The sequence below is a fragment of the Rhopalosiphum padi genome, chromosome 1, assembly GCF_020882245.1.
Source record: "Rhopalosiphum padi isolate XX-2018 chromosome 1, ASM2088224v1, whole genome shotgun sequence".
Lineage (NCBI taxonomy): Eukaryota > Metazoa > Arthropoda > Insecta > Hemiptera > Aphididae > Rhopalosiphum > Rhopalosiphum padi.
Genome location: NC_083597.1, coordinates 16,928,800 through 16,955,652, shown reverse-complemented (window position 1 = coordinate 16,955,652; position 26,853 = coordinate 16,928,800). Strand labels below are relative to the sequence as shown.

The following is a 26,853-nucleotide window of genomic DNA, read 5'->3' as shown; positions in this document are numbered from 1 at the left end:
TAGTGTGTGTGTGCGTGCGTGTGCTTGTGTATTGAAAACGCAAGTGACCGGACCGAAGCTTGTTATACACCGGTCGTAGTAGTGGTGGCAGTGGCGGCGGTGGCGGTGGTGTCCGTCGGCCGGACCAGAGAGCAGCATCGCTGTGCCCGGGCGGGATGCCAGTGACCCGAGTGCTTTGATCTCTCTGTGCTGCTCCATACACACACGCACTCGCACACGACAGTCGGCGGTTGCGGCTGCGTCCTTGTACAAGTACCTTGGGGGCAACTTGGCCGCTTCGTGCTCGCGTTTGTGTGTGTTGCATCGCAACCGGTTCCCCCCTACACACACACACACACACACACACACACACACACACACACACACACACACGCGCGCGCGCGCGCCGCGCGCACACGCACATACCCGCGACGAACGCGGCTGACGGGACGGTCGCGAGAGAGCGCGACGGTTTGGCCGAGCGGTGGTGGTTACGGCGACGGCGACCGTACCCGAAACCGGTTGACGGCGGCGGCGGTTTACGGCTCCGTTGCTGCGGCGCGTAATATAATAATATTATTAACTACACGCGCAGTCGTCGTCCGTCACCCGATCGATCTCGCGTTCTGCGATTCGCGTGTCGCGAGTGTATTGTTTCTCTGTGCTTGTGTTTGTGTGTGTTTTTGTATGTTTATTGCTTTTTGTTCTCCTCTCGCATAGATTTTATTTGAAAAAAATAATAGCATACCACTACACTATTATCATCGGTCTAGTGCGCGAGTGTACGTTGGCCGTGCGTAGTTTGGCGCGCGAGTGTTGCGTATATAGTGCGAGCGTCCGATAACAGCGCCGCGTGATCGACGATGACGACGGATGCGCACCCACCGCAGCCGCTGCAGTTAACAGAGTCGCCGGCAAAAACGCCCGCATGAAACCCATCACGTTCGAGAATCTCCGGCGGCTGATCGGCGGTCGTCGGAAGAACAAGGACCGAAACGAGTCGCCGTTCAAGCGGAGCGACTCGTTCAAACGGATATCGATCCGCAGGAATTACTTGGACGGTCGAGGAGGCGGTCAAAAGGGCAGGAATCCCACCAAAAAGCCTCTGCCCATCGACATCGTCGGCGATGGCGACGAGTCGCCGCAACGGTATCAGAACCACCAACAACAGCAGCAGCAGAATTCCTCCGCGCTCGCTTCGTCCAAGCCGGACGCCAACCCTCCGGCTAGTGATCCGGTCGTTTGTCGTCTCCAGGCCAGTCCCCGGGCCGCTTGTCGTCGTCCGATAAGTCCTCTGCCCGCGCCGCCGGGCAGAGACGACGCGCCACCGCCACCCGTGGAGCGGAGACGGCAGGCGGTCGCGCCGGCACCACCTCCGCCACCGCCACCGCCATCGCCACCGCCCGCCGACGAAGCGTCCGCGACCGCCGCCTCCGCCGCGACAGCCGGTTCGTCGGCCGCCACCGTGCAGGCCGCGCCGGTCATCGATTACGGCGAATGGATTCGGTGCATACGCGCGGAAGAAGACTTGAACAACTTGAAGCGGTCGTGTTCGCCTCCCCCGCCTCCCACGCCGCCCGCCCGGTACCGTTACCACGTGCACAAGGAGCTGGACGACAGCAGCCGCACCGACTCGGCCATCAGTCTCGGCCGGATATGGATGGACGCTCCGATGCTGCCGCCGGCCGCGCCCCGGAGTCTGGAGCTACCCGCCCGGCCGGCAGCGGCCTCGGCGATGGCGGCCGACGGCGACGGACAACCGCAGCGTCGGGCCCACCACTCGCTGGAAAGCGCGCTCAAGGACAAGCGGGACGACCGGCCGGTGCCGTGCAGGCGGTTTCACCGGTACCCCCGTGGCCGCGGACGGCGTCAACAAGACGGCGTCCCGATCGTCGGTGGCGTCCACGTGTTCGGGCAAAGACTCGGGCTTCAGCCTGTCCGCCCCCGGGCTGTCGGACCCGCCACGGCCGTCCAAGCAGCAACTGTTTCGCAAGAAGGCGCCCAGGCGTCCCGCTGCGGCCGTCGCGAGTAAACCGTCGACGACGACGACGGCGCCGCAGCAGCACGCGCCCACGTCGCAAGACCAACTCTATCAGGTGGTGGTCGGCCGGTCGCCGTTCCGACAGCTCAAATTGGACCCCATGATGTTCGTCCCCCCGGAGAGGAGGCGTACCGCGCCCCACCATCACCACCATCACCCGAAGCCCCGGACGGCGGTCGTCGAAATCCGAGACTATTGCGTGCCCAAAGACGCTCGTCTGCAGCATCGACGCGACGCCGCGGATCACTACCGCGGGGACACCGACGACGAAGACGACGAACAGGACAGGCTTTACGAGTCGATATCGAAAGGCAGTCTGGGACGGTGGCAAGAGTCTACGGACGACGCGGACACCGAAGACGACGACCAGGAGCAGCTGCAGCAGCTCTACCACCGCAGGCACCAGCAGCACCACCACTGTCACCACCACTGTCACCACCACCACCAGGCCCAAGACCAGAACCGGACACCCGCGGCCCGGAACACCGACCGAGTGAAACGGAAAAAGTCGGCCCGACGGAATATTAAATACGTGGTGAAGCCGGTCCGACGGGCGCCGTCCGCGGCCACCCGGAGACCCAGCGTCACAGCCAAATCGAAAACCGCCGGCACGCCAACAGCAAGTACGTTTCTTATTGTCGTGTCCGATACCGTTTTCGTATTTTTAATTCGGGTTTTTGTGCGTATAAAGACGCACAAAACGCGTATGACCGTCTGTTGTTCGCCGAACGGTATCCGTCGTCACGCGGGTATTTCTCATAATATTATATACACGTAATATGCGGTGTAGTGCACGCGGGTAGAGAGAAAGACATCGTCGAGAATGCGCCGACGGTCTCGTTTTTGACTTGTGTTTTGTTTTTCTATTACGATAGTATGTGTTACTCTCACGTCGATTCGTGTCCGTTTTGCAATAGCGCTCGTCAAAACGTAATTAACAACGCGCGTAGGTCGTAGTATAATACATATACATCGTATATACACATATACACAACTCCGTCGAAATATTGATTGTACCTATATATATATACACACATATTATATATAGTGCTTTATACGCACACCATATACATCTGTCTGGTACAGCTCGCTGACGTTTGCGGATGACGCGTTGTTTGCGAATTGTTCACAAATTGAATTGCTATTTTAATTGCACTCAAAACTTTTGCGATATTAGTTAAATTAAATTTGTCGACGTCTCAACCGCGACGAGACTCATAATTCTATCTCTATTTTTAAATTCGAGCCGAGTTATCTATTAATCAGTTTATTTATCGTTAGTGTAATTACGGACTGTAGACTTTTAAATAAAACGACGTTTAAAAAAAAAAATACAGTTTTAATTGACGGGCATAAAACCTACCTTTATCGTAGTGTACTATACTCGTACATTACAATGTAGGGAGTAGCTGATAATGCATATCGCGTATACACGGGTTACGGGTTAGTACTATATGAGACATTTGAGTTCCGAAATGACGATTTGAAGGTGTACGTCATAATAATGTATTTTTTTTTACCGTTAAACCGAAGCTTATTAGGTTTGTATAGGTATACACGACCATCGATATTTTTGTCGATTCATTCATTTCCATTGAAATTGTCGATGAAATAACTCTATAAACCCGCTAAACTGGTTAAACATAGCACGAAATTCTTTACGTTTTACCATATTATATTTAATTATTATGTCCGATGTACGGTAATAACACTATACGTTTACCACTTGACATATATTATTATATACATTATACATGCTGCAACACTTTCCGCATTCATTAATATTGTGTAAACGGCATCTGCGGAAGAGCGTTCCCGACGACAAACGCTTTCGTTAGTTTCCTACAAAATTTATTTGATTTAAACCCGTTAAGCTGTGTATTATAAATTAGTTTAATGTATTTTGTTTTGCGCAACCTATAAAAAAAAGCTTTACGGATTTCATATGATTTATACCGCGATTCAATTTGAAGGCGTGGCGTCCTCGTTAGAGTCGTTCGATAAATGTTCAACGGTACATTTTAACGTTAACATTGCAGCGAAATGCGAAAAGACTTTAGTGGTCGAGTTGAAACAATAATTAAGGTGCTAAAAAAACCAACACGTATAAGATATACAAATATCCATATTATATATTTATATGTATGCGCTATAAACACCTAACCATGAATGATTCGAGTATGCCTTATACGTATTTTCCAACAATAATAATTACGATTCTATGTCGTTTAAAAAGATCATCTCCACCGTATATAATATATAAATTACAGGTTAAAAGACCATAACAACAATAAAAAAATAAAATAAAATAAAAAAAAACGTTCGTCGAGAAACTATATACTCTCTGTTGGTGATATGTAAAAATCTATGTAGGTAGAGTAAAGAAACCCCCCGTAGTCTGGGAACCTTGAAAAGGTTAGCAGCAATCAAATACGATCGGGATCAAGTATCACTCTCCTACAAGTCCATGTAATTTTTATTTTATATATATATGTAATACCATTATTATTATAATACCACAGAGGTGGTTTACCGATGAAGTGGAAAGGATGATACCCAACGCACACGCACTCTACACGCTGGTTAGCTGTGATAATTTATATGATATAAAATATTTAATCAATAATAATAATAATAATAATAATAGTAATAAACCGAAGCCTGACTTTTCCGTTCTTCGTTATTAACTCTCTTCGCCGCCGTCGTAATAATATAATATATTATTGAATTATACGAACCGTACAGCCCCCGCGGTAGCAATAATGGTACGCCGCTCGGGTGAATATTTATTATTATATTATATATTATAATATATAGAGTTTGTTGCGCGCTGCCATCAATCGGGCACGGGAGTCGTTTTGATTATGTCTCGACGACGACTGCGCTCCGGGGTGAAACTACTTACGACGCGTATATGTTATAACGATAAATTATATTATTACGTATATTACATATTATTATTATACATCGCGTTCACGACTTTGGATTGTATACATCGATAAAATCAAGCGTTATGCGGACAAATCGTATTTCATTATTGTATGTACACACGAAACTCGTATATTATTATATATATATTATAATATAGTACGAGATAATAAAACGAAATGATGTATTATTGAATCGTCACAGCGTAATAAATTGTCTGGGTTTTCGCGTTGAAATAGCATTACGTTCCCGTCGTGAAATGCGATTTTCTATAACGACTAGTGTAATACCTACCTAAATACAGTTTTATATAAGTGCGGTATTGGTGTTGTTGTTGTAATATAATTTAATACTCAGGATATTTGACGATTGAATTTGTATCATAACAATTAATAACTATACCAAATTCGTAAAATTTAGTCAAAAACGTTTATATAGCGATAATAATTTTATGTAATACGATGTGTATCGTGTATGCAGACACATTTAAAGCTGTATAAACACTGAGGACATAACTCGACTACGCATCATCAGTCTTACTTGAGGATCATAGAGCTTATCCTGACCCCCTAGTCCCTCCGCCATATCATCGACCATTGATTGAAACTTAATTGGAGTTTTTGCCATATACAAATATGACATTTATGCATAAAAGCGGATTTTGTTTTTGCGTTTGTTGTTTTGAAATTGTCAACTCGCTCCGTTCCACTCAAAATGCGTTTCTAGATATACTAAGATCACTTAATCCTATGTTGGTGTGTACTTGTCGACAATAGTATTCGTCGCAGTTGTTATAGTATTTCGAGGAATTTTAATCGTCTCTAAATGATTTGATTGAATCGAAAGTTGTAGTTAGAATTTTAACGATCGCTAATTTGTGTATACGAATACATCATTATTCATAACATTATAATGTCAATTCTAATCGTCGCATTATCCTATGTTAATGACAATACTAATAATAATAATAGTTATAAATATTTATCTAATGGTTTTTTTTTGTTTTTGTTTTAGGTAAGTCACGTGAACGGTTTCTGTATTAATATTCTACACCTGTACAACGTTATATTGTATAAGAGTGGACTCACGGTGAGTCTGATGACGCCATCTCTTTAGACGTAATTTTATAGCGATAATATTTACCTGTGTACATTGTAATACATTTTTTTTAACTTTTTTTTTTTTAATATATCAAAGTAATATAAACAATATATTTTGTAGTTTAAATTATTAAACATAATATTAAAATTAAAAAAAAAAAAATACTTACTATAATTATTATTCTAAGTACAAGAACGAGTACGAGTACGTATATATATGTACCTACAATATGCAACTAAACGTTGCGACAGTAACGTACACTAACTTACTACTGTATATGTTGCAGTAGTATTACCTCGTAATTCTCTGCGTGTGCAGAAATCTCGTTAAGGAGAGTATTATTTTATTGATATCATTATATGCGTATGATGTATATACCAGTAACTAGTGTAAGTCGATTATTCGTCGACCGTATTATACATTATACGACATAAATATATGAAGTCAAAACGCGTGTGATTAGCAGCTGATTTAGCATTATTGTTAAACGATTATAGACGCGTTGTCCGCACACTATATAGTGTATAGTACCTATGTAATGTTTTCCTATAATATAAGAGTGTGTGTCCGGTGGTCGCACTCCAAGGCTAGACCGCAACAGTATAACGACATTTATGTATTATATTAGCTATATGTAGACGTATGAACGAGTCAAGGAAAAATCGCGGATGAAAAATCGAACCGTTACCAGTTTTGCCATATTTGTTTAAAATAATATATATTATATTAACATATTATATGCGATGAGCGCATTGTTTCGGAAAGTTCAATTATAACGCACATTACGTAGTTAATATAGTTATACCATAATATGCACTTAACATGTACCTACTTGCCGTGCATCTGACCGTTCATGTCTGTATGATCGTATATCACATGCGCGCATGTTACGATTGCGCATTGAAAATACGTCAAAGCCATAATATGTATACGGCTTCACCGTCAATCCATAATACATCGATCGAGTATCCAAATATATAATAATAGTTATGATTATAATTACTGTTATTGTCGTTTTGGGTAAGGTCGACTGCGCTTATTTTAGTCACACTCCGGTTAAAAAAGGTAATGTCCTAATTATATGGTACTCGAACGACTAATACTTATTAGTCGGCCCAAAATATTTAAAACTTTTATTAGCCGAGACCGAAAGCCCAAACATCATTTAGCGTCGTTTGATAATTTACAATATTACCTTTCTGCGATATCTCCCGTTTTTGTCATAGCTATATTTATTTAACAATGATGAGATTATGTTTAGCGTTTAAGTCGTTTAAAATATATTAATGAAAAAAAAGGCCGATTTATTTGATGAATTGTATTATTATACTAACAATTATAAAAGATATGTTGGATTAAATTGTTGTTTAGTATACCTACCTATCATATTTATTTTTTTTATATTCACGTATACTTAATAAAGAATCAGACAATTGTAATATGAGATCCATATAGATTCTACCAATATAGTATAGCATCGATTACGGGAGTATTCAGGTACATGTCCCAATTGAAAACTTATTGTCATGTTTTTTTTATATTTTATGTTTAAATTTAGCCAAAAACTTGAATATTTAAATTAAATACGCCATTATTTAAATCTTTATAGTGATGCTTAAACTACAATTCATTCCTGTACTCTCTGTACGGTTCCCGCAAATTCCCTCGTGTTTCCGGGAATTATTGCCAATCCTTAGATTTATCGCGACGGCAACGCGTTGTTGATGTAATATATGTTTTTTTTTTTTTGGCCATACCAAATTTGTCTAATCCTTTTGTGTTGTATAATTATACAAATTGCACGGAAGAACGTCGTCGCCGCGGATCGTCAATTCCGTCACCGCTACACTGTTGGCTATTGAACTAATGAACGTTTAATTATGTATGAAGGATTTTTGGAATATGTCCTTTTGTGTAGTAGGACGATATCGAAGGGATGACAAACGTGCGAACCCCGTGTATATTATATATTTAATACGTAGTATACCCATATCATGACAGTGTAACATATACCGCGTGGATATTTAACACTGCGGAGACACGTCACATCACTTCAAAAATCCCTTGCAACTAGATTCATCTATAATTTATAATATATTATATGCATGATAATAGTAATAATGATCTCTAATCTCTAAGTTTCAAAGTTACAGTGAGCGGTTGTGATGACGACGATGATTATACTATCACCGACTCCGAGTAGAAATAATTATTCTCTCGCATTTTGACGTTATAATATTACATGCTAGCGTTGTAGCAACTATCAGTAGACCGGATTTGACGGACTTCCGACGACTTTCGTATAGTCCCTTTGCAGTTTCGTGTGATTATAACATTAAATTGGTGTGGTTACTACAGGTCACGCGAGGACTTTGCGATTTCTATCATTTTATTACATTTGAAAAGTGATGTACGTATACCGTATGTAACACGGGATGAACCGTTACGACTTATGGTTTTAAAGGAAATAATAATAATAATAATAATAATAATAATAGGTACATTTCAAATGCATACGCGTATATCAAACATGACACCTCCGGTATTCCATCATGTTTTTTCTCGTACGTGAAAATTAAATTAAATTATATTATATTTTTTTTTATATAATTTTTGTATATATATAAAGTTTAACGTACATATATTTTTACTGTTGCTGCAGCGCAATTAATTAGTAAGTAAAAACTGTTCCGTATAATGTATATAAATATTTATTATTTTCTACTTATGAGCGCTTAGTTTATTATATTATTAATATTAAAGTGTATATAAAATATCTTTATAGGTTTCAATATTTAGTACACTCGAACGGTTTTCAATGGCTCTCGGCCAACGTGTATAATACGTATAATACCTATCAGACACTCGAATACAATTTAATTTTCATAAATCCGCCGTAACGAGACGTCGTCGAGTCTGCTGGATAATACTTAACGGACCATGTATATTATATAATGCGTACCTATCCATTAATGCCTTTGAACATCCTGCAACGAGTGCAGCTACGTATAATATAATCATTGCCGTTTGAGCGTAAAACAGTACGACGGTACACACGCCATTCGGTGGCCAATTGAAACACGGATGTTATGCTATATTTTTATCGTTCACAAAATAATATTCGCGAGTACAAATATATCGAGCTATATAGCTATATATATATATATATATGTGGTATGTATGCTACTTGTATCCGTATAAAAACGCGGGGCGTTTGTGACGTCAAAGAATAAACACGACATTATGTCAACCATTAAACCGAACATTAAACGATATTCGAACCAATATAGTGTCGTATATTGTATTATATGTATAATGCATCGTAATGAAACACGACGTGAGATTGAACCAACATAATGTTTAATATTATGATACATAAACCGATAGTCGTCCTACGACGTGTGTATATATTGTTATTGTTTTTATTGTAAGGGGTCGTCGGTGCTCGTCGGGCCAGACTTCGGTTACGACTATTTAATAATATATGTTATTATGATGATGCCGCTTTTGGATGTATACGCGTCATTTTAATATTATTTTAAACGCGCGTGTGTGTGTGTGCATGGTAATATGGTACCTATAGTATTGTATGATAATATAATATAATTTATTGGCGTCCCAAACTTGAGTTGATTACTGTGAGCTGTAATATATTGATTTCAAATTGGATACATCGTCGTTGTTGCAGGTGATATCAATTGTATTGATATACGTCTAGTGTAGTGTTATTGCAGCGGGTCGAACAACTTAATATTCAAAAATATAGTCACTTATTCATCGTGGCGTAATGTCATTATACACGCGCATAATTTATATCGTATTATATTCGCGCGTGTAGACTTCCGTTTATACGAATGTTTTTTTTTTTCGTTGCGAGTTTTTCGAATAAAAACGATCGTTTTACACCATTTAATGAAATAGGTACGTTTTGGTTCGGGTTTCGTTCTATTTTACGTGTTAATATATTGTTAATGGTGTCGTGTATAACGCATTTTTTATATTCAACGAGCTTTATCGATTTACAGTTGCTGCCAGCAAGTAAATATACTTAGGTACCTATAAATAAGTACAGACTGATGGAAAAATATATAAAAGGATGGACACAAAAAAAAATATGGTTCAGTATTATTGTTATTCAGCAGATTCGCGCGTTTAATAAAAAAGCGTTAGTGATTTTGTTTTTGTCGTTCATAATTTCCGTTTTTTCTTTTTTTTTGAATATCTTTAAGTGATAAATTAAATTATCAACTTATCAGACATCTGCATTATTCAAATTCTAGTAAATGTATTAAACACACTAAACAGTTGCTCGGTATTCACTTTAATTTCATGGATCACCTGCAGTATTAACATTTAGGAACTACAGTAATGACATTAATTTGATATAATACTTATATAAGATTTAAATGATATATAGTAATTTATTGATATATTATTATGGAATTGTGTATTAATATTTGGTAGTTATATATGAAATTGTTAATTCTTTCTAAAACTTATTTGATATAAAGTGATAGATTTATATATTGATGCGAAACGCATATATTTAATATATCATCGCCTACGTCCACCTGCAGCAAAAAACTTTTTTATTATTTTTGGATCGATACCGCTCGTTCACAACAATATATTATATATCGAAGCATATTAGTTGTATGACGTTACCCATTACTCTGCGATCGTCATAGGTCATAATATCCGGGCTGCACCCCGCAGGGTTGAATATCCGGACGGTGCGGGGTTGAATATCCGGAATGCCTCATTTATTGTTTGTTTGGTTTACCCGAGATCAAACATATTGTGCGAATCATTGTGTAGAGTGAATTGGTCATCGTCGAACAAGTACACGTGTATATATATATATATATATATATATATGTATAATATTATATTATGCTCAAACTAGTGATTCACTGAAGCCGTTATCGAAAATGAACGGTGTTTGAATACGCATATTTGATGTATATTATCTATAATACTAGGGGAGACCGAAGCAAAAGTTACATTTCGCTAATAATTAAAAGTTCAAAAAAAAAAAAATAATAATAATTATAATTTGCATTTCAAAATAGTTTTATTGAAAAAAAAACTAAATAGGTACCTTTTAAATCGTATAATATTTTCATAAACATTGCTTTGAATTTTAAGTATTTAAAAAAGTTACATCTGACCCTAATTAATAGTTTGTCTTAAATTGTTTTTTTTTTAGTTTGAAATAAATTCTCTCAAAATTATAACATTTTTACCTTTATGAAAGGTAGTTCAAGGAAAATATTTTTATTATATGTCTATGTAAACTATACAAAATATTAAATTAATATAACTGAATTTATTTAAAATACATCTAAGTCAATTAACATAACCTACATAGGTAATACATAGTTTATTAGGTACTATTGTCTATTACTGAGTGTTGACCCCATATCATATATTACATTGGACCTCGTATAGAATATTTAAGTAAACTTGATTACCGTTACTAATAACCTGAAAACTAATTATGGAATTATTTTATCATTCAGTCTGTTTAAATTCAATTTTCATTTTTTTTTTATTCTTTTTTTGTATTCAATCGTAATATATTTTTTTAAATTTAATATTTGCAGTTTTCATAATATTTTTGATATAATTTCTTGAAACAATTGGTTATAAAAAAATTGACGCCTCAAATTGCTTGAACTACATACTGTATCTCTTAAATACCTTTTATATATAATTAGAAAATTGTATTCATTAGTTACGTAATAAATACATTATAAAGCAATGTAAAACGTTCTCTTTATATGTTATTACGATGTATGAGTTGCTGGCCCATCAAAATCGTTGTCGTTATGGTTATGATAATATAATGTCCCACATGCTCTTATTCAATTTTTTTATTAATTTAAATGTAGGTAGGTAGGTATATTAAGTATAAAAAGAAATATTAATTTTGTACACAAATTTAAAAATCAACAAAAATTGACCTTTGGTTCAGTTATGTGAACAGCAGTATACATTATATATATATCTCCAAATATTCACGGCCTTGCTAAACCACAATTTATCTTGCATTATATATATATATATGAACGACGATTACAGTGACTGCATCGAGCTCGGAGATACACGACGTCTGCGAATATAATGCAACTGTTATTATTATAACAATATACGTACATCACGCACTGTATGTATATATATATATACTTAATATATATTGCTGATGTTGCGGAGGATCGTGGTATAAATGGAATCTTCTTTCGCGTAATTTGATAATTATTAAGTCGTTTAAATGTTTCACTCGCGCGAACTTAAGTCAACTATTATGTATCCGTGAGACACGTTAAAACTGCAGTAAGTACCTACCAAGTTACAACCCTCCTTTAGAAACCGAACTTTAAGGTATACAGTATTATATATTTTCTTAGCAGTTAACAAGACGTATTTTACCTTATATACCACCAGGTTAGGTTTATAACTATCTTACTAACGCATATAGTATTGCAGTTTTTTAAGCTTGTTTTGTATTTAAATTTTAAAGTAAATATGAGCATTTTAATATTGTTAATTTAAATAACTTGCTTCAAAAATAAAAATTATCCTAAAAAAGGCATAGATTACCTATATTATTTACATTAAATTTAATAATATAGGTCAACACCTCAATATTCACTGTATAATATTAAAAATAACAGTAAAATGCATTATTCTAAACGCGAAATTTGTCATATTGTTATGGATTAATAAGACGAAGATTAAACATAATATATGGGTATAATGTGAGAAGTACCGGTCTCATCACTGATCGCATATTTTTACACAAATTAATTCTAATAAGTGTTATTGCCAGAAAAAATTCGTGTTCGGTAATTTGTTACGAGATATTTATCAAACGAATTTCTATAAACGAACGGTATAATTAAAAATAAAAAGATATTCGTTTGTACAGTGGGTCTACCAGACAACATGTAGATTCCTTCGAATATGTTAACGGTGTATAAAAAAAAATGTATAGGTACATGTTATTGTAACTATATAAAAAAATAGTATTCATTTTATATATTCAAAAACATTCATAAATCAAGTCAATATTTATTTTTAATTATCTTTCTTAATAATAACAAATTTATATTTAATAATTTATAATAAGTTTATATTGATTCTTACTGAATAATAATACCTACATCTTAATTTGGTAGGTTAGTAAACTTTTCTGAAGTGTGATGAAAACGATATAAAAAAATCTTATTTTCTTAGTTAGTGACATATTATTCAATATAAAGCAAGCATGCTTCAATGGACGAAGGTAAAATGACGAGGTAACATCTGGCGTTGTATTATGTTATCTTTATTCTTCCAAAAATTTCCAGTTTTAATATAGCACTTATCATAACATTACACTTAGTTGAGTAGTTTTTGCAAATTGACTTGTGATTTTACGACAGTATTACATAATAACATATATTATGTAGGTACCTAACCGGTTTACTTATCAGTCATAGGTCGATAAGTAAATACAGTACACGCACTAATAAATAAAATAAAACAACTCTAAGGTATTTAGGTTTTTATTTAGGTATTTAGTTATTCATTATTTAAATTTATACCTAAAATTGGACAAAAACCAGGTAGGTCACATATCGGACCAAAGAAAATCCGGTAGGTCAACTATTAAACTTTAGAAAGTATTGGTAGGTCACATGCTAAACGGATGTCAAAAAACCGTTTTTATCGTTTTTTTTTTTTTTAATAATAATAATTCATGGTATGATATGTACGATTATAATAATAATCTGTAAATACCTATCGTAAAACATAATATAAATATAGAATAGTTTGGTACGTTTCAAAGAAAACATATTAAATAGTATGATACGCTGTAATACTGGTTAAAAATATGTGCTTACGAGTAACCCTTGTTTGCAACGCATTACGATGCGAGCTGGTTGCTGACAACGATGTATCAATATTTATAGCATATACCTACCGTGATTATCATTTGATTATCGATTGGATATTTCGCGTGGGCATTATACGATGCAATAGACCGTGACGGATAATATATCCTAGAGTCCTAGAAAATAATAATATATACTATAATTATTTATGCTGTTTATTAGATCTAATTTAGCACTCGATACACGGAAATCGTGTATTAAAAATAGGAATCAAAAAGCTAATGTTTTTTTTAAAAATAAACACGTCATTATAATCCACCCACATATAAACTTCCGTATATTTAACGCATGTATGAATATTATTCAATTATTATATGATATGTCATTTATAAAAAATACGTTTCCCGACGCGAAACAATTTTAAAATAAAAAAGCGCGAAAAAGATGTTTCTCTTGGGGATGTTTTTTTTTTTTTTTTGTCTTAACGTGCTGTGTATACGATATTATCGTTGTTTATTTCCCTTCACTTATGTAACTCGAGTTTTTTCCCCCGTAAATTCGTAGCACTAGCACGCGTCCACGCCAAAAAGAAAAATACATAAAATTGTTATAAAAATATAAAAAAATGACAAAACGTGCGGTTTTGTGAATTGTCGAGAAAAACGTCTATGTGTCGTTCGGAAAATAATATTAATATAATATACGAATGAGATTCGAAAACATTTAATATACCTAATGTGCGTTTATTTAGCTCTTGCAGAGAGGTATTTGGCACGGTGTTGGCGGGGATGACATTAAAACGATTTGGATTTTTTTCTCTCTAATACGATATCGATATAATACACACCACCATTGGCACCGGCTGATTTAACGCCGTAACGATAAATCACCTTTAAACACAGAACGAACTGCTCGCGCGTACCTAAAGAGAACTATAATATATTTATATATAGATATATATGTATGTATCGTAAAAGCCTGCGACGACTTTCACGTTGCGTATATATCGTAACGATTTATACATATTGTATAGGGTGATTTTTTTTTTTTTTTTGGTTTGAACCAATCATGGTCGCTTTTTATACGATTCTATTTTTTATTTTTATTATATTTTTATTTTCTTGTAAAGGCTCAAACAATATTTAAATTTCGAAAAAAATCGGATTATATTGCTGCGTATTCTCGAGTTATTATATAGAAAGTAAAACTGCAGTATAAACGCGTCCCGGATAAGATAATCGCTCTGTCCGTGCGATAAAACAAAACAAAAATCACCCAGTATACGTTTTATATTATTTTATTGTATAGTAGTGCATTGCGGATTATAATGCTGCATGTATATATACTGCAGTGTATGTCGCGAGCGTGAGATTGAATTCGTGTTGTGCCGCGCGGGCGAAAGTGTCTGAGATATTTTTTACAACGTCTCTCCATCACCTCTCCGTGATAATATTCGATGGATGTTACGTATATATATATTATATTATATCCGCTTGTATATCTGTCGCTGATTTTTTTTAAGCGAGGAAATCATTAGTTTGAAATAACGATCAGTAGTTGTTTCACACTGTCGTTAAGTATATAAGGAAATTCAAATCTTCAGAAATAAAAAATGGAAATGTAAAAAAGTGATGTATCATCTGTACTATTTACCTGATATGATACTACCAATTTATCAATATAAGAAATTTAAGACTATAGCAATCGGTGACTTATCACAACTTCAGCCATCCCATAGCATATACTGCCACTGATATGTAAATTCTTACCTACATACTCTAATTTCTTAATAATAGTTTTAAAGGCGGTATTGCATATATTATCTCTACTTTGGGGACTACGCGTATGCTCATCCTACCTTGACGAGTCACCAAGCGCGTAATATTATGATAATATGCTCTACACTGTGATATAAGCGTGTCAAACTGGTAGTTGTGGTATTTTCACGTCGATCGGTTATCAGCTATGTTAGTTATCAGCGTCAATTTTTTCCGCATCTACCTCGCCATACTGTCCTAACGATTTTCTATCGAACCGTATTTCTCGCATCACCGAAGCCGTAAGTTGCGATTGCAATGTACATCATATATAGTGTTGACTGCAGCAAAGCAATGCGACGAAAATTCAGCAAACGACCTTCTATCATGTCGTCTCTGACCCGATAAATGAAAATATCAAATAAAATCAATCGTAAATTGTATAATACGATTTATTTTCTGCGCAAATAAACTGATTGCAAGTTTTTTTACATGTTTTATTTAAAAAAAATTTTCTCTTTTATTTTCAACTATAAGTTTTATCACGGCAACATGGCCCTCTGTTACACAGGCACCTATAGTATATATATATATATACGTACGAGACTAAGTTTCAGTACAAGTATAATAATATAATGTGCTACACCGATGGCGTGTACGACCTTGACGGTTTATGCGTTTCGCCCACTCGTACGCGAGTACTCGGCCGGTCCCAAGACTAGTGAGTATATTTATATGTGTGTGTGTGTGTGTGTGTAGTAGTAGGTGTACTTGCGCTAACACACACACTTTCGTCGGTATTACGTATATACTATACTTGTGTACTTTACGCCCTCGCTCAACGCGTGTATAGCACACCGCAAGAGTTATTATTGTTGTCAAAACCCACCGAACGATACTGTTTAATAATAAATGTACATACAGTGGTGTACCGTGAGAGGAAGATATACAAAGAAAACCATATTATACGCATCGAGGGTGGGATTTTTCTTCTTCAATGTCCACCACTATGTGCGATTCTTTTTGTCACCGTCGTATCTCTCGATCGCTCGTGTACGCGTATAAAAATATAATATTTTTGAGTAGGAAAACTCTTCGTATTTTGACTGTGTATTATATTATATAATACTCCCACACATAAACATACCATTCAACACAACAACATTAGCGGCGTGTTCCGACTATGCAGCCGTAGATTTATGATACATTATAAAGGTACGACGTCATTCACGTACCTAAGTGATTTGAAGATACCGTATATAATACCTACCTCTAGAGTCATATCTTAAAAATTAATTTAAAATTAAACATAGTGCAGTAGTATAATATGCAGCCCTGTATAACGATACGGACTTGGGCTATATGTAGATAGTTTGCAGTTACACGAATTATATTTTTGTTTTATAAAACAAAACAACACGGTTTAAACTATGTTAAAACCGCAAACATAACATAATCGCTCGTGGCTCAATTTTTTTCTATTATATTATATTAATTAACACGTTTACGCGTATATTTTATTAGGTTTACGAAGAATTAATTATGTTCGTTTTTAATTGTGCATTCATATTATATCATTATAACGTTATATTATTATATTATAAGCATGGTTTAAGCGAAAAGCGTCTTAACGAATAAAAATGTTGTAATAGGATGCTTTGAGGTATCATCAGCTTAATATTACCACGCAGGATTTGTATGCGATTTCAGAACTATGAGGTAACGCGATTTAATTCGACCGCCGAATTTGAAGTTGGTCTTATCAGGGCGAGGCGTCGTCGGTTATTCTTCAATCGAGTACACATACGCATATATATTTTTAAACTATACATTTTATGAGCGCGCGTATATACACACTGTACGCAACCGCATAACCAATCTATCCATGACAATATATTATGTACACTCAGTTCATATTGTGTGTGGTATAATATATGTATTGGCTATATTTATTGACTTATTAATTTGTTCCTAACTCGATCCTACTCGTTGTTTACATGCAGCTGCACATTGGTCGTGCGTAGGACTTTTGCGCATATATTTTCGGTTTTGTGTTTGGTAACAATAGCGTGCAATTTCTGAAGCAACCGCTAGTTAATTAGTTCAAGCAATAATAATGAATAACCACGGAGATTATCGTTTTGAGATCGGTCCTTGGCGCAGCGCAATGATAATTATCTTTTAGAGATGCGATTTCATCATCATTCGCATGACTCTTGTGTACTTATTATTACTATCGTCATAATAATAATAATCATCATTGTCGGCGAAAGGGGGGGGGGGGCAAGGTCCTCGATTTTGATGTGCGGTTTCTTTATGTTGATATGTCTGTGCTTCCTTGTCAACTCGATGACATATAATATATATACATTCAACATTGCGTACAAACTATACATCAATATCACACTTGACGACGGACAAGTACCCAACGGGAAAATATTGGTACAGAAATGATAAGGGGGGGAGGAGTATTCCAGAATATATTATATATATTAATGAGTCGGTGATGTTTCGAGCGTTATTGCTGCAGTTATACATATATATATATATGTGTATATACTCAGGAGATATATTATTACATTGTCATTATTATTTTCCTTTTAGAAAATAATGAACCGTCCACCGCAGTATATAATAGTGGAGTGATATTCAAACTTCTAGTATTTCATTGAAACATATCCTGTCCGCTGTCGAGGATCGAGTTACTGCAAACTACTATAATATTAATAAAAATACATGTTGTGGTATACAACAAATTGTGTTATATGTATATATTAGTATAATATAATAATATATGTGTTTGTATAAAACTTCATTTCTATATCTGCACACTGCGGATTTATTGTGCTTAATGTAATAATGTAATAATAATAATAATAATAAAAACAACCTGTGAGTATATAGTATACAAAATATCATGTGGTAAACAATACCCGTCCGCGATCGCCTGATATAATTTCCTTATTTAGATTTTTCGCTTTCTACTGCTAGTCGTTTGCCATTTACGCACATATTTTAACAAGCGATCGAGCACGAATAGGTTTCATCAAACTTCTTACCACCGCGGGCAACCAAAAAAATTAAATTAAATAATACATAGGTTTGTGGATTTCGTGAAGTTTCGCCTAAACTCGCTTGGCGACCGTTTAAGCGAACCAAGAAGGCGGCCGCTGTGTTCTACGTTTTTATTTTATATTTCGTGGGCGGATAGCGATTTATACGTGCACACCACACACACGGCGGCGTGCTTGTCCGCGGTGATCAAACTCCATAATATCGTATTATATTTATTATATAAAACTACGTGTATATATGTAATAGTGCGCGCGCGCACACACACACACACTCACAAACTATATTACAGTGTGTATAATATATAATAATATGTAATGTACAACCGTGTCCTGGGCGCGTTTTATTTGTTGGTCGAAAACGACGGCCGTTGCGAGTGGATCGAAACATGACTAGTAGATTTGTCGACATACGTGTCAAGGATGAGGAAGGTCTCTGTTCTCGAGTAGGAAGCCAATTAAAAAAAAAATAAAAAAAAACTTGGTTCTCTTTCAAACACACACACACTGTTCCTTCGCGTGTTGTTACTCTCCGAATTATCCTATAGTTATAATAGTCCTATACATGTCAGCGATGTATGCACAAAAATAAAATATATTATAATAACATATTATGTACCTACACGATCATTTCGGGTATACAAATTTTAAACTATACTCAGTTTTATTAGTCATCCTACATTTCCACTTTAAAACCATAAACCTTTTTAAGTATTTTTTTTTTCAAAGACATGCTACAGTTTGAAGAACATTTAAAATGTGTACTCGTATCATGTTTTTGAGTCTTTGATGTTAATTCCATCGTCATTTCAATCAATTTTAATCTAAAGAGAGCCTACATATGACATATTATATTAGAAATGAATAGGTCCATGGAGTGGTGATGATCGACTAAAACACACCCTTGCGGCGGTTACAGATATCAATTACGAGTTCTCTCTTGGACAAAAGATTAATTTCCAATCATATAGTATATCACCTCTAGCTATAGAAAGATAATAATTCAGGTAATGAGCAGTACATCGTTGTATTGACATCGTGTTCGCCACCCATAAAGCCTAAAGGTCATTACTGTGGTTTGGCAAACGTTTTTCCAACATAATTTCCCCTTCTCCCACTCCTAAATTGACTATATAGTATATATATATATATATATATATATAAAATATATATGCTTATTTATAACGGATCATGACTTTATTTTTCTGTACTACGGAAGAAATCGTGATATCGACCGCCGCCATTTGACTTTGAGACTTTGGTTATAGGTTCGTGTCCTTATACCTTTATGGCTATATATTATATGATATATATTGCTTATACGTAATATAACGTATTGGCTACTGCAGTATTTTTCTCTCTATATATATTATTTTATGTGCATCATAATAATAATGTGTGTTTACATTGCCGTCGTCTATAATAGTTCTTTCGTGTTTGAACCTACTCGGTTTTTTAAAACCAGCGACTCCGCAGGTTTTATAATAATTGCACTGCAGATTCTTCAGATAGGATATAACTGATATAAAAAATAACCTTTTATAAAAGCATGATAATTTTTTTTTTATCTTGAACTGTATATATTCGACAAATCTTATTTAAATCATTATATGTGGTTTTATTATATGTTTAAAAAGTACACCTTATTATATTTTAAAGTTAATTATATAATTGAAAATTTTCATAACACATTTCCAAACACGTGTATTTTGAATATAGATCTTTCTTCTACTGTCGAATATATCTGTGTGTTTATCTCGATTTAAATATTATCAATCATTAATCAATCATCTGTGCATAACAAAGTGTTATCCTATTAAATTGATTTTTTTTTCGTCGTGACGTCGTCTAAAATACTGCACACCGTAATATATCTATATTACTGTATTGCAGTCAGGAGGAAAAAAATATACAGTTTTCGAAAAACAATTTACATATTTTATTATGAAATGTACGTTTAATATACATATAAATCCTAATGTATATATATACATATGAATTTACGTTCATTTATGCCGGGTACACGATTATTAATCTAAATGACAATATTTTAGAAAAATAAGGATATTGTATAATATCTACAGCTGTATTTCTCGTTTATTGTGCGTGGGTTCAATTATTACTCGTTTTGTTTATTTTGTTTGTACGTGTTGTAACGACGAGTTTTTATTTTACGCCGAGATTATTATTTTGATTTTATAATCAACTACTATATGCATGCGTATCGTATCATTACATACGTATCTACCGCCTACTATTAAATTATTATAATATTATATGGATAGTAATGATAACGACTGTTATTTTTTCTAGGTTTTTTTTCACGCTGTAATGTCATAACAATATGTAAATGAGTTATTATTTTTTTTTTGATTTTAACCATCTTGCATTTTTGCGTAATTAGACCCGAACAACAATATTAGGTATATGTAGGGCCTATATAATTGCACATGTTGCGTGCTTATATTTTTGCACAGTACGGTTTTAATTGTACGCGTCGTGGACGACGTTCACACGGTCGGCCTTGGGCTTTGTTAATGAAATTCGGCCGGCGTGGCTTCATTATTTACTATGTAGGTTAGACTCGTAAAGCGAAACGATAAGCAAAACCACGCGCACACACGTGTACATGTGTATCCTCGAATTGTCGCGAAATGAGGCGAAAACCACGTACCAGAGTAGATATTATAAAGAAAGATGACGTTTGGGGTTTTTTTTTCATAAGTATACAACAATAAATATACAAACATTATTGTTTACCTATAAAATAGTTCAAGGTCCGCGTAGCCATTGGCTCGGTTTGGTCGATGGCGACGGCGGCGCGTTCAGAAATCCAAAGCAAATGTGCTTATATAAACACGTGCACGTGCAGCAGAGATACGGTCAAGTGATTTGTGCGATCGCAGTATACCTAAACACATAAAATAATGTATACGTGATGCACAGGATTGTCATTGTTATAAATTATAATACTTAGGTACCGGAACGATATTGTTTTAGGCGTACGTGTCATTCAATATAACAGTTTACAGTCGATTAATCGTCGCCAATATATTTATCGGTATACTTACTGCTGCTAATATATATATATATATATATGGGTAGTATATACTATGCATAAATGTTTGTTCCCATCTATGTATACATACGTCTGAATTCCAATTATTTATTGTTGCAAATGCGTTGGTTTTTATTTTATTTTATAATATTTTTTTTCGTCCGACAATCTGACCATGTAAGGTAATAGTATATATTGATCTTACATTAATGCGTAATCGCGGGAAAATATAATATAACATTACTATATAATAATATGATGTTATTATTATATATTATGTTATATTGTGTATAATAAACGTCGATGACAAACTGTTAAATCGCGAAGAGTTGCTTTAAATCAATTTTTAATTGATGGGCGAATCGCGGTGTTGATGTAAACAAGCAGGACCTTGTAATTATATATATATATATATTTATAATCTGAGATATTATAGTAATACGAATACCTTTTATTACCTATCGCAGCGATACCGGTTTAAAAAAAATAAAACGCTGTAGGTACGGAATATATTATAATCCGTAGGTATATACTGTGTATAATATGTTATATATCTACTACAGAAATGCAATTAGTTTTCTTTGTACTCGCGATGGTATACCTGTATAATAAATATGTATCATCGTATAGTGAAAACTTTGAAAACGTGTGCAGGTCTGGTGTTCGTATAGCTGGAGACGTGCCCGCGACCGAAGAAAACTCGTATTTTTCTCTCTCGAGCCATCCAACTAAACGCGTCCATGTTCAGTAGCTCGTGACGTTCGATCGACGACGATAAATATGCCTAACCCATGTGTATTATACATACCAACTGTTATTACATCGTATACAATTTGTATTAGATACGGTCGGCTATTTACGAGATGATCAGCTATTGAATCCGATGATTCTTTAGTTTTGACGGAAATCCGATGTGGTTGAACTAAGTGCTGTTGACGATGGCTCGTTTTAAAAATTACACGGCGCGGACGACATGTATAATAATATTTAGTGGAAAAGAATAGTGGAAGAATTTCTTCCTGAAATTTTCGGATACATTACTGTGTTTATATTTTATAATTATACGTTTGTCTGAGGAAAACTCGCATTTTTGTTTCGATCGCAGTTGTTTTTGTTATTTTTTTTTGGAGCCTTGTGAAACGAAAATAATGATTTAAATAGGTAGGTATGTCAAAAAACTTGTTTGAGCTACAAACTAAATAGAACTGTATAAACCCCCGCGTAAAAAAAAATAAATCTTATAATTCAAAATCTCTCGACGCAACGGTTATTTTCACTGCTTATTCGCTAAAAAGAAGTACCGTATAGTGTCTGATAATGGCATAGGATATATACGCTTTTGACGTGCAATAAAGCCCGCGCGTGTTGCCGTTTGGTCGTATACGATAAGGAACCGCTTTTTCGTTCTCCGAATAAAAGTTTACGGTTACTATCATGCGTAGCTCCCCTGAGTCGTTTGATATATATATAATATGTATATATACATACATATATATATATATATATATATATATATATATATATATATATATATATATATTATATATATATTTTGGTTTATAGATATCTTTTGACGGGTATATTATTAGATTCTGTGCAGGGCAAGAAAGCTATTGATCTTACAATTTTGTCTTTTTGTCTTTTTTATTTTTACTTTTGTATAAGTATAAGACTTTGATACCTTCATTTATATATACTTTAATATATCTCATTTAAATAGGTATAAATGTTTCCGAATAAAAGGGTAGCTTCAAAAGTTTCATCGAGTTTCCATAGTATAAATAATTGGACATTTTATAAAAAAAAATTATAGTTATTTATACAAAGGTCATTTTTGACCGGTAGGTAATTTCCAAAATTGTGGCAATAACGATTGAAACTGCTGCTGCTTCAATGTAAAATACCAGAAAAAATATTTTAAATGTTTAACAATAACTTTATATTTTGTTAGTTAGACAATATAGATGGATGTTAAATTGAAATTAAAATAAGATCTTTCTAGGGTCTAGAATTTAGAGAAATGCATTTATACGAAATACAACTTTTTTAATAGACCGTGTCTGAACTTTTGACATTATTACTGTGTAGTGCTATCAAATGAATCAATGAATTTTATAGTTTTCTCTGCTAGACAATCGTGTTCTACCCGCGTGCTTTTTTCATCGTATACTTACATTGTTATATAAAATACCTAAATAAAATGAAGTAAACACTTTTATATAAACCGTGTTTTATAAAACATTTCAATTTTGTCGTTTATATATAATGTTGGAATATGCATGTACTGTCTGCTGTGTATATGCACATTACAAATGTTATCGAAATGTGAACAAAATGATGATATGTATATTTTTCCATCGAACGCGTGGAATTTATTTTTCGCAGAACTATTGAAATGTAATCACGAAAAAACTTTCCCCGTATATTATTCGTTTAAGGAAGTTATTTCTATAGAAACGTCAATCCCTATGGATTCAGTGAAAGTTTACGCGATGTACCGCATTCGTATACATTATTTTTATCTCTAAACACAATAAGGTTTTTTTTTTTTTTTTGTCACCGTTATGTGTGTGTCGTGAACAATAAAACAATTGTGTTTGGACGACATTGATTCGGTGATGGTAGTTTCAGAAAATTGGATACACATATATGTATTACATTATGCTCACAGTTGCGTATACATTGATATTACGGCCTAGGATGACAAATGCCGTACAATTTCAAAAACAGATATTTTTTTTTTTTTTTTTAAGAAACGATAAAAACAGATAGTTTTGTATTTCACACCATTTTATATACAGCATGGTGCAGATTATTTTAAAGGTACTCTAAACACTCTATTTCTTGAAAATTCATGATAAAACTATAGCTTTTTTTTTAATCATTACCATTTTGTTATAACTTATATGTTTTTATAAAGTTTAAACGTTCGGAATGGTGGACCAACATTTGCGAGAACCACGCTGTGCCAATTTACTCTGGTCATTTAAACTTTAAATACTTTTATAACTATAAATTCTAACTTATATAGCATATACAATACACATATAACTAACTATAACTTCTAATTTAAAATCCTAGTCTTATGGATAACTGTGCTCTATAAATAGTCTGCTTAGTATAATTTAAAACGTATTTTTTTCTTTAAATAATCTTAAAAATTATTTCTAAAAATGCTATAACTTTTTGAGAATATATAACAAGTATTTTTCTTTAAAATAATCGTCCTGGTTTATCTAATAAACCGAAAGTTATAGCTCTTAGGATTTAAGATATCTTTAATAAGTAGTAAAGAATTTGTCGTAAAAAGCTTAAATGTTTCATTTATTTTAGTTGTAGTGTCTCACTAACACCTCCTTATACACATCTCCGAGTGATTATAATGAGTGTCATAAATAATAAACATTTTTTTTTTCAAAGAAATATCGTCACGTCGTGTCTATTGAGTATTGACACTGACATAGTGACATGTAGGGGTACACATTGAGTTGGTATATTACATTATAAGTATTTATTATAGTTATGTTCTAACCAATTTATACTACGAATTTACGTTTTATATTTTTAAGTTTTTATATCGTAGAGTTTTCAGGTTATTTTGTACTCTTTTTATACTTTTATAGTTTTAATATTAAAATTGGATTTTTTTTTATTCAAGTACAACAAAGATAACGCGAAAGTTTTTCTCAACCTAAATCGAACACAATATTATTATACGAGATATATTAATGTATTGTACACTGTTCTGGAAAGTAATATTTAACCTGTAATAAATGTATTTCAGTTTTTTTTTATATAGTATACTATATTTAGATGGCAGTTCCTTAACTAAATTTTTTAAACATGTTTTTTATTGCTTCAATTTTTTTTCAACCACATTTTAAAACGGTGACTTTTACGTGTCGTCTTCGCGTTCGCTATGTTTTGTATTGTTGTGCTATTTTTCGTGTTATACCATTATAAAAACCAGAAATTTCGTATCGACTTAAACGTTCGTTATCCACTGCAGCCTATGTAGAACTATTGTTCGCGAGTCGAGTTTTTCGTATTATCTAATGCGTTGTGTATACGCTCTGCGTATTATGTATATACCTTTAGTATAATACACGCTTACACATCGTCTTCGTGCGATGTATAGGTATTATATTATTATATACAGTACCTATATACTTGCGGTGGACATTACGACGGGCCATTAAAATCGGCCGGTATTAACGACCACCGTTATATTATGTAGTGTAATATTTATCAATCGCACGTCGTCCTCGTCGTCGGCGTCCTATAATCTCTCGGTTTCTCTCTCCGCGGCTCCAGTCGTCCGAGCGCGCAGTCATCGTTATAATAACCACGCGTATAGCCTTCGTTGCGCGTTTCCCCTTAACTGAACGATATTATTATATATATTATACCGTTATGTGATTCAGCCGCCGACAATCGTAAACGCGGACATGGACGATTGCGGTGATGATGGTCGGCGGTGGGAGCGCCATCACGATACACAATAATGTTATTAATATATCGACGGACGATTACGCCGTTTTTCCATGCCAATTTTACTATACGCCCCCGTCGTCGTTATCAATATATACATATCGACCGCCGTGGTGAGATAAGTGAAATCATTTTTTATCATTTATTTCGCGACGTCAAGTACCATTTTGTTATATGTGCCCTAGAGCTCTACCGGCACACAGAGTTTGAGAACGTTTACCAGCCCGAAAACCCGCGCTTAAAATGGGTTAGAAAAATTAATTATTGTATTTAATCTATTAAAATTTATTAGTATTGCGGATGACTCTCGTCCTATTTTCTTACTGTTCTCTTTAATTTATATCCCACCATTATTGTATTAAATCTTCTTTCCCCAATGCTCTTGACTCCTATATACTCTTAGTTCTTAGAACGAATACTCTTGATCCACCAGTCGCAATTCAAATTATTTCGTTCTTCTTTAACCTTACAGCCTTTGTGTAATTCAATTTTATGTTACATCATACATGTTGGAGTTAAAATTTAATTTGTAAATGTATAACTGTAA

At 34.8% G+C, this 26,853-nt stretch overlaps 1 protein-coding gene across 1 annotated transcript in view; it reads left to right on the top strand.

Annotated features, from left to right (window-relative positions):
• Window positions 1-406: 406 nt before the first annotated feature.
• LOC132930033 (disco-interacting protein 2) overlaps window positions 407-26,853 on the top strand; it is an 82,173-nt gene continuing 55,726 nt past the window's right edge. Inside the window, 2 exon segments of the mRNA XM_060995693.1 lie at window positions 407-1,828; window positions 1,830-2,643. Coding sequence (XP_060851676.1) covers window positions 908-1,828; window positions 1,830-2,643 — 1,735 coding nt within the window. The 5' untranslated portion in view covers window positions 407-907.